General features: G+C 36.6%; 1 protein-coding gene across 17 annotated transcripts in view; it reads left to right on the top strand.

The window, feature by feature from the left end:
• EVI5 (ecotropic viral integration site 5) overlaps positions 1 to 18878 on the top strand; it is a 227493-nt gene that overhangs the window by 86439 nt on the left and 122176 nt on the right. For all 17 annotated transcript variants that reach the window (XM_069597978.1, XM_069597976.1, XM_069597977.1 and 14 more), the window contains 5 exons: positions 2126 to 2251; positions 3670 to 3813; positions 4772 to 4861; positions 4967 to 5064; positions 13767 to 13827. In XM_069597978.1, the coding sequence (XP_069454079.1) occupies positions 2126 to 2251; positions 3670 to 3813; positions 4772 to 4861; positions 4967 to 5064; positions 13767 to 13827 (519 nt within the window). The remainder of the gene's footprint in view (positions 1 to 2125; positions 2252 to 3669; positions 3814 to 4771; positions 4862 to 4966; positions 5065 to 13766; positions 13828 to 18878) is intronic.

Genomic DNA, 18878 nt, shown 5'->3' with positions numbered 1-18878 from the left:
ATGTGAGATGAGTATAATTGTGCGGTAGTTTGAACATTCTTTGGCATTGCCTTTCTTTGGGATTGAAATGAAAACTGACCTTTTTCAGTCCTGTGGCCACTGCTGAGTTTTCCAAATTTGCTGGCATATTGAGTGCAGCACTTTCACAGCATCCTCTTTTAGGATTTGAAATAGCTCAACTGAAATTCCATCACCTCCACTAGTTCATAATGATGCTTCCTAAGGCCCAGTTGACTTTGCATTCCAGGATGTCTGACTCTAGGTGAGTCAGACATGGTGTTAAAATAGTTAAGAGTACTGGGTATATGTTTTGTGTAATCTTAGTACTGCTTTAAAATTGGGCAAATAGTGTCCCCACTAGACCTTTGCAAAAGACATGATTCTTATTAACTCGGTGTCATAGAGAAAATGTGTATCAGAGAGAAGGGGCAGTTAGTGGCGATGAGGCATTGAGGTCCAAGGAGGGACATGTGCGTCTCTATTCCTGCCCTCTTCCAGTGCTGAGGGAGAGAAAACAGCTTCCTCAGGAGACAGCCAGATTTCGGTTTTGAAGTATCCTTAGGGGGAGTCAGGTTTCACTTAGAGAAAGACAGTGAAAGAACATTTGATGAGGAGATTGAGGGTATAGATAGGATATTTTATTGATGGCAGGCTATTAGTTCCAGAAAGTCCTGTGTAAAAGGTTTAGGGCATATTAGAAATGGGGTAGATTATGGAAGCACTGGAAGCACATGGGATGAGCGTTCTAGGATACTGGGTTTCTTGTAGTGACTGACATAAAAATCAGTGAGGCTATAAAGCTTGATAGGATTAATGAAGATATGTGTTGGGAGGAAGGAAGGAAGGATGAGTTTTGCTAAGAATAGTTCTTGGCTCCTGTTCATTCCCTGTGTTGAGGCCAGGGAAAATGTATTGTTAATAAATGTAGTCTTCAATAAGAAAAGCGCTTAGAGACCTTTTGAGGTTTCCTCTTTTGAAACACACTGGTATAGTGTGAGTGAATGAACATTAGAAAATTTTATCTTAATACACAAGAAATTCCCTGGCAGTCCAGTGGTTAGGACTGTATGCTCCCAGGGCATGGGTTTGGAGAACTCATATCTCTGCATGACACAAAAATAAAGATTACACAGTGATTTGTATGTTATGTATCTAAATTTAATATCTGTGTAACTCTACAGAGCTTTTATATTCAGTATCTTAGTTGATGTAATTATCTAGTGGGTTACACACAAAATGTGAAATTGAAACCTTTAAAACCCTAATTACATTTCTGCTCAGAACCCTTGAAAAGCCTCCCATCTCACTTAAGATAAAAGTTCAAGTCCTTACAGTGGTTTCTAAAATCCTAAGGTTTGGTTTGTTGTATTTCTCCTCTATAACCATACCTTCATTTGTAACATCACTCCTAATTTAGTAGTCCCCCATTTATTGTTCCTTGAGCATGCCACTCGTGATTCCATTTCAAGATATTTGTATTATTCTCTCAGTACTGTTCTTCCCTCAGTTGTTCCCTTACTTTCAGTATTCTGCTCCAGTGTTACCTTACCAAGAGACATTCTCTGACCTACATATAAATAAATAGAACGTATCTCCCCAGGATTCCCTGTTGCTTTACTTTGTCTTATTTCAATAGCACTTTGCACCATCTGACATATATTAATTGATTTATTCCATATATTGCCTGGAGAATCCCATACACAGAGGAGCCTGTCAGGCTACAGGGTGGGTCACAAGAATCGGGCACTATTAGGGACTAAACCACCATGTATTGTCTTATCTCCCCCTACTGGAAGGTTCAAACTCCCTGAAAGTAGACTATTTTGTTCACTGGTGTATGAGAGAGAGAGAAGTATCTGGCTTTAAATGAATATTTGTTGATTGAATTCATGAGTTAGGCAAGTGAGGCAGCTGGTCTCAGTTGTAAGATTTGCCTAATTTCTCATTGATGGTGATAGAATGGGAAGTTAGAATCTTCTGATTCCTAGTCCATTGCTCTTAATATTATATCACTTGGCACTCAAAACAGTGGTTATAGTTGGATAAGTACTTAGTTTAAATGTATTTAGCTTATTTGTTTATCACAGAACATTAATAGATGTTGCTTTTTTTCCTCCTAATGCAGATGCCAGAAGAAGAAGCTTTCTGTGTATTTGTTAAATTAATGCAAGATTATAGACTTCGTGAACTTTTTAAACCAAGTATGGCAGAATTAGGCCTTTGTATGTACCAGTTTGAATGCATGATACAGGTAAAAGTGTGGTGTTAACCAAAAACATACTGCCTTTGTATTTTTTGTCATCTTGGTTTGAGTGACAACTAAGCAAATTTAATGTCAAAAGCATTAAAGCAACTGAAAAAAAATCACTGTTTTGATTACATGATTATTTGTTGGTCCGTTAACCCACAGTTTAGACTTTACTTCCCAGTTAGGTGCTGTGCCAGGTAGATCATCTGGAACTTTACTACAATTTTTATGTTCAAATCTTAAACATTTGTGCCAAATATATCATAACCTAGGTGCATGAGTTTCTTTATTATGCTGTGTTGATCACATTATTTTATGTAGATTATACTCTCCTACAGAAGCCCATGACATTTGGACGCTGATACAATTCATTTCCTTTGAGATGGGATCTCATCTTTTCAATCCTCTCCCCTGCCTTTCCCCTACCTTTCTTTACTGCCTTTCATCTCACTTTTTCTGCTAACCTGTAATCTTAAAAAAATTACTGTCTCTATCCTTTTATATTGTTAATTTAAGATTCATAGTCTTATTGACTGTCTGAGGGTAAAGAGAAGAAGAAAGAGAGGAATCAAAACCAAGTAAAAAATACCTTTAAAGTATTTCACCTTTCTGGATTTAATTTTTGTATTTATATAAGTAGATTTGGTATTTTCCCCTGTGGTGTAATGGTATAAATATTCTCCATTTACTTACATTTCCATGAGGTAAGCAAACTTTAAGAATATAAGTTAAGGATTCAGCTGGCATAAGAGCCATTTTCCTGAGAAAAGTCTCCATTTCCCTGGCAGCCTTACCCACAGGAATTTTAAAATCCTTTACCTTTTCTATGTGTGATGAGAAGAAAGGGATATACCAAATGTTTTTGCATTTTAAAGAGAAAGACAAAGTAGGTCTTGATGATTCTTATTGGTCTTTTAAATAGTAAGTTTATTTTTATCAACCTTAAACTCCCTTGGTTTATTTTCAGTTAATGTGTCATTTATGTTTTGAATTACTAGAGTTACTGAAGTATCTCAGATGAGAAGGGAGCTTAGGATAGGCAGTCAGGGTTATATAGCACCTGAAAGTATTTCAACATAGCATCTTTCCTTTAAAAATTTTTTTTAAAAAAATATTATAGTTTATATAAAAGTAAAGAAAATTGTAAAAATTTTACTTATTTATTGTAATTTTTCTTATTAAGAAATCATTAGGAAGTTCCAACTTTTTAAGTTCCAACTCCACATCCTTTTTCCCTTCTTCCTTTTCCAAATAGTAACCACTATCTAAAGTGTCCATTTCTGCCTCTTATTTCTTCCATGTGATTCCTGAATTTTCATGTTTATGTTTGGTAAGGGCTAATTTAGTATGTGTACAATAGTTTGGCTTAAAATACTCAGTTTTATAGTGTTTTAGTTAATTAATTCCTTTCTTCTGTTTAGGAGCACCTTCCAGAGCTCTTTGTGCATTTTCAGTCTCAGAGTTTTCATACCTCAATGTATGCATCATCATGGTTTCTGACTATCTTCCTTACAACTTTTCCACTACCAATCGCAACAAGGATATTTGATATCTTTATGTCTGAGGTAAGTTAGTGGGCAGCTTACCAGACTGAGCAAAGGAATCACTGGGTTAATGAGAGCTAGGCAATGAGGAGAACAATAAAGGAGACTCATGTGTTCCATGCTAAGCTGCTTGCATGGATAATCTCATTTAATCCTATAACATCCCTATGAGTACTGTTCATCTCCTCATTTGATGGATGACAGGTGAAGAAACTGATACTTAGAGAAACATTAAGTAGCTTGTCTATGGACACATAACACATAAGTGGTATAGTAACCAAGATTCAAACATAGGCAGTCAAAATCAGGAGCCTGTACTCTTAATCAGACCTGAATTACCTCCTTTTTGATTTAGTGAGAATTAGTGAGGGTTAAAATTTCCTTTACAGTTAATATTGTTGCAATGCATCTGTTACCCAAAGAAGAAGTAATGAGTATAATTTTCTTCTATCCCATGAACACCTTGCAGGTAGTCCTTTTAACTGTCACTGACATGTAGTGGTGACCCTTTGTCTTCTGTATTTTGACTGAGAAAGTAGGAAGGTAAGGATAGGTGATCAGTGATAGAGAGCACCTAAGAATGTTATTAATTATTATTAATTACATCTTGGGAAGATCAATTTATATAACATAGCTTAATTCGGTTAGTCTGGAGCCAGGAAACTATGAATCGTGTACTGATCTATCCTGGTTTGCCTGCCAAATCTGTCCTTTCTGTAAATAAAGTTTCTTGGAACATAGCCATCACTGTTTGTTGATATGATGTCTGTGTCTGCTTTTCAGCTGCAATTCCAGGGTTGATTATTTGTGACACTTATAGGTAGGGCCTAAAGCCTAAAACATTTGTTTTCCAACTCTTTACAGAAAATGTGTGCTCTCCTCTAGTTTAGGTACCTAAGTGTTTACCTTAATATTCTTTTGAGTGATTAGTTGTTGTGGAAGAGTAAGTTAAATTTGACTTTATAATTTGATTCTTCAGGGTTTAGAAATAGTGTTTCGGGTAGGATTAGCGCTTCTTCAGATGAATCAGGCAGAACTGATGCAACTCGACATGGAAGGGATGTTACAGGTAAGCCAGGTCATGATTTCTTAAATGTCTTTAGATTTTACTATGTATTGGTGAATAATAAATGGCACTAAGTAATTCTTATGTTTTTCTTCTGTTGTATCTTAGCACTTTCAGAAGGTCATTCCACATCAGTTTGATGGTGGTCCAGACAAATTAATCCAGGCAGCTTACCAAGTCAAGTATAACTCTAAAAAAATGAAAAAGTAAGTTAAGTATTTTATATTTTGTTTTTTTAGTTAATATTGTTTTGTCAGTGCATTTTAGGAGATGAAATAGAAGCAGCAAAACATTCTAGTGGTGAGTACAATTTTGTTTCATGTCCAGTTCTAACTGTTGCTTCCTGACCTGCATATAGGTTTCTCAAGAGGCAGGTCAGGTGGTCTGGTATGCCCATCTCTTTTAGAATTTTCCACAGTTTATTTTGATCCATACAGTCAAAGCTTTGGCATATTCAATAAAGCAGAAATAATGTTTTTCTGGAACTCTCTTGGCTTTTTCGATGATCCAGTGGGTGTTGGCAATTTGATCTCTGGTTCCTCTGCCTTTTCTAAAACAAGCTTGAACATCTGGAAGTTCACGGTCCACGTATTGCTGAAGTCTGGCTTGGAGAATTTTAAGCATTACTTTACTAGTGTGTGAGATGAGTGCAATTGTGCGGTAGTTTGAGCATTCTTTGGCATTGCCTTTCTTAGGGATTGGAATGAAAATTGACCTTTTCCAGTCCTGTGGCCACTGCTGAGTTTTCCAAATGTGCTGGCATATTGAATGCAGCACTTTGACAGCATCATCTTTCAGGATTTTAAATAGCTCAACTGGAATTACTTTCTAGTGAAACTTTGTTTTGTATGTATTTCATTAAAGTTCGAGATAAGCAGTCTTGTCACGTAAAGTTTGATTTCTGAAATAATAATAAAAGTGTTAAGAACAATGGCTCTTATTCTTCTAGCTTTCAACGGTTAAATAAATCTTAACCTGAGGTCATAATTAGCATTCCTGACACTTGTTAATGTGGTACGAGATGCTTTAAAATGATAGCAGTACTAGCCTCACAGTTCTTAATATCTTTGCTGCTGCATAATAAAATTACATTAGCATGTTCAATGTACTCCCATAGAGATTCCTACTCCAAAAATATATTAGAATATGAGTAAATATTTTGTTATTAAAATTAGTTAACTCTAATTTGTGAAAACAGATAATCTATCATGTTCAGCCAGTATTGTTAATAAATTACCTGTGAAATTACTAATAACCAATTACATCACAATATCATTTTGAGACTTTAGACTGAAAAGCTGTTCTGTTCTATAAAACCTTAGGAACCGTCTCAGTTTCTGCCTCTTAACCTTAATTTAAAAGTACTTTATTGCTAAAAAATGCTAATCATTTGATCCTTTAGTAAGTTGTAATCTTTTACAGTAGTAACCAAAGATCCCTGATCACAAGTCACCATAACAAATATGCTTCTGTTTTTTTCCTTTTTTTTTTTTCCTTTTATTGGTACTTGCCTTCCTTTTCCATTGTAATATCTACTTCTTACTGCTTATTATGCATATTCTGGAGAGTAATGTTTTATCAGTATTAAAGGATGAGTTTCGTCTGTTTCTAATAAGTACCACTCTCAGAATATAATGAACTTAGACTTGGACCTGGTTCTGAAAAAGGTTCAAGCTTCCTGTACATAGGATGATGGGAGAGCAGGGAAGTAAATAGCTTATTACAGTTATAGTTTCAGTTCAGTTTAGTCTCTCAGTCCTGTCTGAGTCTTTGCTACCCTATGGACTACAGTATGCCAGGCTTCCCTGTCCATCACCAACTCCCGGAGCTTGCTCAGACTCATGTCCAAACTCATGACTCTCATCCTCTGTCGTCCCCATCTCCTCCTGCCTTCAGTCTTTTCCAGCATCAGGGTCTTTGTCAATATAACAGGTTATTAATTTGTCATGTAAGAGATGCATAGTCTATGTGTCTTTAAACTGTATACACAGTCTAGTCCACTGGGGCCCAGGAAAATGTTCAGAGCATGGTCAACATTTATATTTATATCATTTATATTTATATAAATTAATTTATATTTATATAAATTTATATAAATAATAGATATTTCCATTTATATTCTTTCCTAACTTTTATGTGCATGATAATATTCCTGAGTTAGAGGTATTTTTACTGAGTTCAAGCATAGAATAGTCACCACATGACAGGCCAGTTAATCAAGAGTCAAGGAATAGTGCCTTCATTTGGAAAGCCAGCAGACTAAGAAGATGGAGGACTGGTGTCCCAATGAACAATCTTACCTGAGTTAGGATTTAGGCCTGTTTAATGCTAACAGGGGAGTGAGGGTAGCTGGTTGTTGCAGATGTCTTGGTGCTGGAATTCTTTTTTTTGCAGCAGTCCACAGATCTGGTCACAATGTTCCTATAAACCCCCAACAAGACAAATTTTCTTCATTTTGCATCTTTTTATCTCCATATGAATAGAAAAGTGCTGTCCTTTTATTTTTTTTAATTTTTATTTATTTATTTATTTTATTTTTATTTTTTAGTTTTTTATTTTTAATTTTAAAATCTTTAATTCTTACATGCGTTCCCAAACATGAACCCCCCTCCCACCTCCCTCCCCATAACATCTCTGTGGGTCATCCCCATGCACCAGCCCCAGGCATGCTGTATCCTGCGTCAGACATAGACTGGCAATTCAATTCTTACATGATAGTATACATGTTAGAATGCCATTCTCCCAAATCATCCCACCCTCTCCCTCTCCCTCTGAGTCCAAAAGTCTGTTATACACATCTGTGTCTTTTTTCCTGTCTTGTATACAGGGTCGTCATTGCCATCTTTCTAAATTCCATATATATGTGTTAGTATACTGTATTGGTGTTTTTCTTTCTGGCTTACTTCACTCTGTATAATCGGCTCCAGTTTCATCCATCTCATCAGAACTGATTCAAATGAATTCTTTTTAACAGCTGAGTAATACTCCATTGTGTATATGTACCACAGCTTTCTTATCCAGTCATCTGCTGATGGACATCTAGGTTGTTTCCATGTCCTGGCTATTATAAACAGTGCTGCGATGAACATTGGGGTACATGTGTCTCTTTCCATTCTGGTTTCCTTGGTGTGTATGCCCAGCAGTGGGATTGCTGGGTCATAAGGTAGTTCTATTTGCAATTTTTTAAGGAATCTCCACACTGTTCTCCATAGTGGCTGTACTAGTTTGCATTCCCACCAACAGTGTAGGAGGGTTCCCTTTTCTCCACACCCTCTCCAGCATTTATTGCTTGCAGATATTTGGATCGCAGCCATTCTGACTGGTGTGAAGTGGTACCTCATTGTGGTTTTGATTTGCATTTCTCTAATAATGAGTGATGTTGAGCATCTTTTCATGTGTTTGTTAGCCATCCGTATGTCTTCTTTGGAGAAATGTCTATTTAGTTCTTTGGCCCATTTTTTGATTGGGTCGTTTATTTTTCTGGAATTGAGCTGCATAAGTTGCTTGTATATTTTTGAGATTAGTTGTTTGTCAGTTGCTTCATTTGCTATTATTTTCTCCCATTCAGAAGGCTGTCTTTTCACCTTGCTTATATTTTCCTTTGTTGTGCAGAAGCTTTTAATTTTAATTAGATCCCATTTGTTTATTTTTGCTTTTATTTCCAGAATTCTGGGAGGTGGATCATAGAGGATCCTGCTGTGATTTATGTCTGAGAGTGTTTTGCCTATGTTCTCCTCTAGGAGTTTTATAGTTTCTGGTCTTACATTTAGATCTTTAATCCATTTTGAGTTTATTTTTGTGTGCGGTGTTAGGAAGTGATCTAGTTTCATTCTTTTACAAGTGGTTGACCAGTTTTCCCAGCACCACTTGTTAAAGAGATTGTCTTTACTTCATTGTATATTCTTGCCTCCTTTGTCAAAGATAAGGTGTCCATATGTGTGTGGATTTATCTCTGGGCTTTCTATTTTGTTCCATTGATCTATATGTCTGTCTTTGTGCCAGTACCATACTGTCTTGATGACTGTGGCTTTGTAGTAGAGCCTGAAGTCAGGCAAGTTGATTCCTCCAGTTCCATTCTTCTTTCTCCAGATTGCTTTGGCTATTCGAGGTTTTTTGTATTTCCATACAAATCTTGAAATTATTTGTTCTAGTTCTGTGAAAAATACGGCTGGTAGCTTGATAGGGATTGCATTGAATTTGTAAATTGCTTTAGGTAGTATACTCATCTTCACTATATTGATTCTTCCGATCCATGAACATGGTATATTTCTCCATCTATTAGTGTCCTCTTTGATTTCTTTCATCAGTGTTTTATAGTTTTCTATATATAGGTCTTTAGTTTCTTTAGGTAGATATATTCCTAAGTATTTTATTCTAGAAAAGTGCTGTCCTTTTAATGATCAAGCCTGGGAGGCGGAGCCTTGAGAATGGGCTCTCATTTGTATTTCAGGCTCGTGTATCTAGGCAACATCTTTGTACAACAGTTCAGAGCCAAAATGATTAAGCACAGGTAACAAAGCACAAAGGTTAGAGCTAAAGGAGTAGATCCAATGTGGAGTCAGGTCTGTTCTTCATTACAGTATCTTTGTGTTCCTTTCTACCTTCCCTTTTACAGTCTGCCTTCTACTACTTTATGAACGTAAGGCAAACCTGTCATGCTCCAGTTCTTACTGTGGTACGTTAACTCTGGGATATAAAAATATCCGGGATTCCAAGTCAGAGGGGCATTTTCAGAAAATTTTGCTTCAGAAGGAGTGTGCCCTGAGAGAACAAAGCAAGAAAAATCAGATGGAGCAGCTTCTTACCTTATCCAGCTAATAGATGCTTGGCACTACTGCCTTATCTTGCTTACACCTAGAATTGAAAGTTAAAATGGTGATGATGGAGTTAAGTATTCAGTTCAGTTCAGTTCAGTTCAGTAGCTCAGTCATGTCCGACTCTCTGCGACCCCATGAGTCACAGCACACCAGGCCTCCCTGTCCATCACCAACTCCCGGAGTTCACTCAGACTTGCGTCCATCGAGTCAGTGATGCCATCCAGCCATCTCATCCTCTGTCGTCCCCTTCTCCTGGCCCCAATCCCTCCCAGCATCAGAGTCTTTCTAATGAGTCAACTCTTCGCATGAGGTGGCCAAAGTACTGGAGTTTCAGCTTCAGCATCATTCCCTCCAAAGAAATCCCAGGACTGATCTCCTTCAGAATGGACTGGTTGGATCTCCTTGCAGTCCAAGGGACTCTCAAGAGTCTTCTCCAACACCACAGTTCAAAAGTATCAATTCTTCGGCGCTCAGCTTTCTTCACACTCCAACTCTCACATCCATACATGACCACAGGAAAAACCATAGCCTTGACTAGACAGACCTTTGTTGGCAAAGTAATGTCTCTGCTTTTGAATATTCTGTCTAGGTTGGTCATAACTTTTCTTCCAAGGAGTAAGCGTCTTTTAATTTCATGGCTGCAGTCACCATCTGCAGTGATTTGGGAGCCCCCCCGAAATAAAGTCTGACACCGTTTCCACCGTTTCCCCATCTATTTGCCATGAAGTGATAGGACCGGATGCCATGATCTTCGTTTTCTGAATGTTGAGCTTTAAGCCAACTTTTTCACTCTCCTCTTTCACTTTCATCAAGAGGCTTTTTAGCTCTTCTTCACTTTCTGCCATAAGGGTGGTGTCATCCTCATATCTGAGGTTATTGATATCTCCCGACAATCTTGATTCCAGCTTGTGCTTCTTCCAGCCCAGCGTTTCTCATGATCTATTCTGCATATAAGTTAAATAAGCAGGGTGACAATATACAGCCTTGACGTAGTCCTTTTCCTATTTGGAACCAGTCTGTTGTTCCATGTCCATTTCTAACTGTTGCTTCCTTACCTGCATATAGGTGTCTCAAGAGGCAGGTCAGGTGCTCTGGTATTCCCATCTCTTTCAGAATTTTCCGCAGTTTATTGTGATCCACACAGTCAAAGGCTTTGGCATAGTCAGTAAAGCAGAAATAGATGTTTTTCTGGAACTCTCTTGCTTTTTCCATGATCCAGCGGATGTTGGCAATTTGATCTCTGGTTCCTCTGCCTTTTCTAAAACCAGCTTGAACATCTGGAAGTTCATGGTTCACGTATTGCTGAAGCCTGGCTTGGAGAATTTTGAGCATTACTTTGCTAGCATGTGAGATGAGTGCAATTGTGCGGTAGTTTGAGCATTCTTTGGCATTGCCTTTCTTTGGAATTGGAATGAACACTGACCTTTTCCAGTCCTGTGGCCACTGCTGAGTTTTCCAAATTTGCTGGCATATTGAGTGCAGCACTGTCACAGAGTCATCTTTCAGGATTTGAAATAGCTTAACTGGAATTCCATCACCTCTACTAGCTTTGTTCATAGTGATGCTTTCTAAGGCCCACTTGACTTCACATTCCAGGATGTCTGGCTCTAGGTGAGTGATCACACCATTGTGATTATCTTGGTCATGAAGATCCTTTTTTGTATAGTTCTTCTGTGCATTCTTGCCACCTCTTCTTAATATCGTTTGCTTCTGTTAGGTCTATCCATTAGAGACTCTTAAAATTTAAAAATAAAATATGTTCAAAAATTTTTGTGTATTCTAAGAAAGACGCTTAACAGAAAAGACAATCCACAGAATGGGAGAAAACAATTACAAATCACATATCTGATAAAAGGTTAATACCTATATAGAGAACTCTTACCTATATATTATCCACTTACTCTTATCTATATATTAATATATAGATATATTAATATCTATATAGAGAACTCCTAAAACTCAACAGCCATAGCCAAACAGCTGAATTTAAAAATGGACAGTGGATTTGAATGGACATTTCTCCAAAGAGATATAAGTGGTCAGTAGGCACATAAAATGATGCTCAGTATACAGCATAATATGGGTAAACTATGGAGACATGATACTGAGTGAAATAAACCAGTCACAACAGGACAAATACTGTATAATTCCATTTCTGTGAGATATTTAGTATTGTCAGACTCACATACATAGAGCATAAAACGGTTGTTGTCAAGACCTGGTGAGAGGGGGCAGTGGAATGTTATTCTTTCACAGGTATACAGTTTCATTTTTTAAGATGAAAAAAGCTATGGACGTGGTGGTGGTGACAGCTTCACAGCCTTCTCTGTGTGTGTGTATGTGCGAATGCATGCACTCAGTAGTGCTTGACTTTGACATCGCATGGACTGTAGCTCGCCAGGCTCCTCTGTACATGGGTTTCTCCAGGCAAGAATACTGGAATGGGTTGCTATTTCCTATTCCAGGGGATCTTCCTGGCCTAGGGATCGACCGCCCCATCTCTTATATCTCCTGCATTAGCAGGCAGATTACCACTAGCGCCACTGGGAGAGACACTGAATCGAACATTTAAAAATAGTGAAGATGGTAAAATTTGCTATATGTATTTTACCACAATACAAAAGTGTTCTGTGAGCTAAGTGAGACTGAAAGTAAAAGAAAGTAAAAGTGAGTGAGATTAAACATAGTAAATAATAGGTTCTTGTCTCTCGAGGGAGAACTTGATTTTTCAAAGGAGCTATAAGTTATGTGGAACTTGGTTATTATTTGGAGGGTTAAACTTGTTATTAACATTTTTGACTGAGAACAATATTTAAAAAAAGAAACTTGGTAGTACTAATTTTTGGATGGCCAGTAATTTTTTAAGATAATTTTATGCTTTAATAGTAAAGTTGCAAATATAGTACCTTACATTTGTTTCTCATTTCTTACTGTCTTACAGTCTGTGACAGTTCCTTAATCTTTTCTTATGTTTTCTGACCTTGACACTTCTGATTGAGCTGGCCAAATGTAATTTATTTAGAATGTCCTTCAGTTGGGGTTTAATGATTTCTCTTGATTAGATTGAGGATATGCGTTACTGGGTAGTATACCACAGAGGTGAGGTGCCTTTCTCAGTACATCTTAACACGGAGTGTGTGATGTTTGTATGCATTACTAGTGATGTTAACCTTGATCATTTGGCTCAGATGTTGTCTGCTAAGATCCTATACTATAAATTTTCTATTTTTTTCCTTTGTAATTACTAAACATTTTGGGAGAGATACTCTGATATTGCGTTTAAACTTCTACCCACTGATTTTAGCATCCATTTTTCTTGCCGATGGCAGTTATTTATTGTGGAGCTCTAATGGTGATTTTTATATTTGCCTCATTCTTTCCACATTTATTAACTGGAATTTTTTTTGGTAGGAGCAGTTGTTCCTTTTCTCCCCTTACAGATTTCTTAGTCAAGCTTAGTTAAGATCCAATTGAATTTTATCAGTGTATTCCAATTTGAGGGGGAAGGATAGGTGGTTCTTCTGTAAGTAAAGGCCTAAATAGAATCTATAAGCTCAGTTCTATGTTTTGTGCTTTATATTTATAGCATTTTGCTTTTTAAAGTTTACTTTTCTGTGGTTCTTATTTTTATCATTATTTTAAAATATTTATCCTATTATTTATTTGGCTGTACCAGGTCTTAGTTGTAACATGTGAGATTGTTGATCTTTGTTGAGGCATGCAGGATCTTTAGTTGTGGCATGTGGGATTTTTTTAGTTGCAGCGATTGAACTTAGTTGTGGGACATGGGATCTAGTTCCCTGACCAGGGATTGCACCCCGGCCCCCTGCAGTGGGAGCTTAGAATCATAGCCACTGGACCACCAAGGAAGCCTCTTTTTTGTTTGTTTGTTTTTGAAATAATTTTTTTTGTGTGAAAACGCATACAACTATTGAGATGATTTTTCTGATTTCAAATATTGCAAATCATAAGTTAAGGGGAACATAGCAAAATTATATTTTGTGTTAATATATGGCTTTAAATTTTATAATTTCTGTAACTAAATTGGAATGAAAGCATACCTTTAACTTTCTTTTTCCCCTCTTTCTTAGGCTTGAAAAGGAATATACTACAATAAAAACTAAAGAAATGGAAGAACAAGTTGAAATTAAAGTAAGTATCTTAGAACTTTTAAAAGTACTGAATATAACTTGATTGAAGTCAGTTATTTGGCAATATATGTTAGGTTATGTGACATATGTTGATATATTGTAGATTTAATGATGGTGTTTGTATTTATTGATAAATTTACCATCCCACTAGGTTATAGTTAAAAACAGACATTTCAAAAAATAATGTGACTGAAGTGGTTTTCATTTTAATATGGAAGAAAGCAGCTTTTCCTTTTTCTGGATTTATTGGCAGGTCATCAGGAGAAAATACTTCTTTGGGGGAAGAATAATTATCATTCCATTTAAGCATGTTTTAAAAAGTTACAGAGAAGATAATCTATAACATGCTGAGACTAAAAGCAGTATAGTATAAGGGAGACCAAATAGAGGAGATTATTGCATTAGAAATAATTTTGGCTGCTTTAGAGAAGCAAAAAGCTTTGACTAATTCAATCTTCCAGTCTCTAAGCAAAGGTTATATTTTAATTACTATTGAGAGAAACAGGTAGGTTTTCAATCTGAAGGGCATGTAAATTCACATGTGCGTCTTATAAACTGTTTGTATCCCTGTAGGCTAGAAACTGTTGTGGATCCTTTAGCATTGTGTAAGCTGTGTGTTAAGGAAAATTAGATTGGCTCTTATGCTGATATTTCAAGATGGGGATAATGAATAGAAATGTGAGTTAGTGAAGGAACTCGGTGACTGGCTGATCCAATTTCTTACCTTTTATTTTCTCCCTAACTCCTGCAAAAGAAAAAGAAAAAACAAATTTATTAAATGACTCCACTTTAAAAAACAAAACAAAACACAACTGTATGTTTGAATGTGTCTGATTTTTAACTTGGACCTAACAAGACATTTGATGACCATCTTATTTACAGTTTCACTAGCCATGTATTAATTCAGCCTTGCTATAAAATAAGACTTCATTACTCACATCCTACAGGCAGGCCCTTTTTACTAGGGAATGAGTTCTGCTAAATTGCTACTCTTTCTTACCATAATCCTTCTCAAAAGCCTCCTGGAACACAATTTCTTCCCTCATCAACTCTGTCTCTCTTTCATTTCCATTTCTATCACCTACTTACTACCTGTTGGAAATAGATACTTCTAAATTTTTCAGAGAGACAGAGAGAGAAAGAAAAGACCCCTGTGGATTCCCCCCCCCCTTTTTTTTTTAAAAAAGGTCTGTCATCCAACTGCTGCTCTACTATTTGCTTTTTTTTTAGGTTCCATGAGTAAGAGTAATATTAAATCATACCCTCCACTTCAACCTACTGAAAGTAAAAAGTACGCCATCCTGATGACTGGGGCGAGACCATGGGTTATTCGGAACTGCAAATCAAGAATCTGAGGATGGGGAAACCATCCTGTTCATTTCATCATGCTTTGTTGTTGGAAAAAAAAAACAAACAAACCCTCAGTTCTATGAACAATCCTTGCTCTTGAAGTTTTTTTTCTAAGATTAAGTCACATATGTAGGAATATCAAAAGACCTTTTCAAAAAGATCTAGCAGACTTTAGCCTATATTTGCAGTTTTTTTCAAATTTTTATTTTTGGGTAAAGTAAGAGTTGACATACCTCACAAAATACTTTCAAACATGTTTTAGGCAAAAACAGATGGCTTATAAAGTTGTTTATAGACAAGAATCTGGGGAAAAAATGTTTTAAAAGTTAGTGGAATGCATTGGGTAAATAAAGTATGCTGATTTCAAAGGTAGTTCCTTTTATAAAATCTTGTTTCCACTTAGTTCTTTTTTACTCTTGTACCATTTTCTTTCCTTTCCTCATTCCTCCTGCTCCTTAAAGGGCAAAGCCAAAACAATTTTTGTGTAACTGTACTTTTTAAACTTCGTTTGCACATGTCTGATTTTTAAGTTGGATCTGGCAATTACTCTCAGTCATAATCAGAAGACCACGTTATTTACAGTTAATTAGCCATGTATTCTTGGAGCCATTCCTTATTCACATTCCCTTCCCCTCCCACAAGGTCCCTTTTACAAGGGAATTAATTGTGTTAAACTAGTACTTTCTTGCTTTGGTTCTAAAAGCCTTTGGGAGATAATTGTATATTGTTCTTTTCACAAATAGTATGATCATAATTATGTGATTCCCCCCCCCCCCATTTTATTGCAGTTTGTAGATACTGTATTTTTTTTGTTTATTTTAAATTGGAGGATAATTGTTTTACAAGGTTGTATTGATTTCTGCTGTACAGCAACATGAATCAACCATAAGTAACCATACGTTTCCTCCCTGGTGACCCTCCCCCCACCCATCTATCCCTCTAAGTTGTTATAGAGCCCTTGGTTGAGCTCCCTCGTGTTAATACAGCAGCTTCCCACTAGCTCTCTGTTTTACACAATGTAATATATGTGTTTCAGTGCCACTCTTTGAACTTTGAACTCTCTCCTTCCCCCAGTGTCCACAAGTCTGTTCTCTGTCTGTGTCACCATTGTTGCCCTGCAAACAGGTTCATCAGTACCATCTTTCTAGACGCCATATATATGTGTTAATATACGGCATTTGTTTTTTTCTTTCTGACTTCACTCTGTATAAAAGGCTCTAGGTTCATCCACATCTGTTCAACTGACTCAAATTTGTTCCTTTTTATGGCCGAGTAATATTCCATTGCATATATGTACCACAACTCTTTTTATTCATTCATCTGCCAGTGGACCTGTTGGTTGCTTCCATATCCTGGCTATTGTAAATGTTAATCTCCAAAATACACAAGCAACTTGTTGCAGCCCAATATTTGAAAAGCAAAAAATCCAGTCAAAAAATAGGCTGCAGACCTAAACAGACATTTCTTCAAAGAAAACATATAAATGGCCCAACAAACACATGAAAAGATGCTCAACATGGCTCATTATTAGAGAAATGCAAAGAAAAACTACAATGAGTTATCATCCCACACTGATCAGAAGTGCCATCATCAAAAAATTTGCAAACAGTAAATGCTGAAGTGGATGTGGAGTAAAGGAAACCCTCTTGCACCATTGATGGGATTGTAAATTGATATAGCCACTATGGACAGCATAGAGGGTCCTTAAAAAACTAGGAATGAAACCACAGTATTACCCACATCTAGGCATATACTGAGAAAACCATAATTCATAAGCACACGTGTACCCCAGTGTTCATCCAGCGCTATTTACAATAGCCAGGACATGGAAGCAACTTTGATGTCTGTCAGCAGATGGATGGATAAAGAAATTGTGACGATATTTTGATGTAGAAGTAAAAGATCATTCTTTGATGTTGTGAGATGTGTTTAATGTTTGACCTTCAGGTCAATAACTTATGCTAAGAATTCTATCTGTCAGCTTCTTGATCAAGAAAGTGACTTTCAAGTATTTTCCATTCTTTCTCTGAAAGTGTTATAGAAAGATTTTGTTAATAACAATTTCATACGGTGAATGTTACATTTTACCGTGTGAAATTTTTGGTAAATAGAAACACCTTTGTCAGTATCTTCTTCCAATCTCTTGATGTTCTACCTGAGGGGGAGGAGGTAAGAAATACTAAAATTCTAGCTTATTTAGGGGTAAACCACAGATCTTTAAAAAAGAAGAGCCTTTATCCCCTGCTCTATTTAAGACAGACATATGAATTTATGTTTAAATTTGTGCTTTGGGGCATAGAGATTTAAGTCCTGTGAAGAGGAGTTAGAAATTCTGACTGGTTATTAGTCAGATTTGGATATTTTTTACTTCAAAAATTTTGAGATATTCCAGATATGCTGAAAACTAGAGCATATATATAAAATATATTTTTATGCATATATAAAACATCTGTTTTCACTGCCTGACATAAATAATACAAACATGACAAGTGTTATTTAAGTCATTCAGGAGTTATATTAAACAATCAATATAAAGTACTAGTATTTGCACATTTATTCAACACAATATATAAACGATAATTTATATTTAATCTTTGGTAACCTTCTGAAACGGTTGTTCATCTTTTTGTGAAGAAACGAAGATTCAGGAAGCTCAAATAATATGCTGGTGGTTATATTGATAGAGGGCTTCCCTGGTGGCTTAGATGGTAAAGAATCCACATGCAGTGCAGGAAACCTGAGTTCGATCCCTGGGTTGGAACGATTGCCTGGAGAAGGAAATGGCAACCCTCTCCAGTGTTCTTGCCTGGAGAAACCCATGAACAGAGGAGCCTGGAGGGCTACAGTCCATGGGGTCTCAAAGAGTAGGACATGACTGAGTGACTAAGCACGCAAGGACATGTTGATAGAAGATTGTCAAGGGTTAGAACTCTGATTTGGGTTAGTGTTAGATTCATACATGTTCTTAAGTGTATACATTGTGCTGCTTGCCAAGAGAAACTTGAATGTATTGTTATCTAAAAAGGACTTGTATGCCAGTTTTTCTGTGGCTTTACAAGCTTTTTATTAAAAAATGAATAGCTACTTAATAAAATCCAGTGGGGAAACAAGAGCATAATTTATTGAAGAAATCATTCATTTAACAGATATCTACAGTGCCTACTGCATACCCAAACACTGTTCTAGGCATTTGAGATGTGTTTATGAAACAGACCAATTCCTTCCCTCGTGATGCTTGCATTCTAGTGTGGAAAATATACAATAGGTAAAATGTGCAGTATTTTAGATGGTGATAAGTGTAAAACAGAGGGGGAAAATCTTAAGGAAGGGCAAATAAACTGATGGTGTTTGGATTAAAAATTTAGAGTAATTGACCACTTTCCTTTGAATAAAGACCTGAAGGAAGTGAGGGAGCAAGATATATAAGGAGAGCTGAGTCTGATCAGGAGAGTGCTGATGAGGAGTAGTGATAGGACAGCATGAAAATGAAGGAGGTAATAAGACATAAGATGCTGCACGTTACAAATAATATAGGGAGTTGCTGAACACATGAAGACTTTAGCTTTTCCTCTGGGAGCCGTCAGAGTTTTCAGTAGAGAATGACAAGGTATGACTTAAGTTTTCAGTGGGTCTTCTAGTTGCTGTGTTGAGAGTATATTGCAGAGGGTAGGCACAGAATCAAGAGAAATAAGTAGAAAGCTG

Source organism: Ovis canadensis, chromosome 1 (genome assembly GCF_042477335.2).
Source record: "Ovis canadensis isolate MfBH-ARS-UI-01 breed Bighorn chromosome 1, ARS-UI_OviCan_v2, whole genome shotgun sequence".
NCBI classification, from domain to species: domain Eukaryota; kingdom Metazoa; phylum Chordata; class Mammalia; order Artiodactyla; family Bovidae; genus Ovis; species Ovis canadensis.
This window is presented reverse-complemented; position numbering and strand designations above follow the sequence as displayed.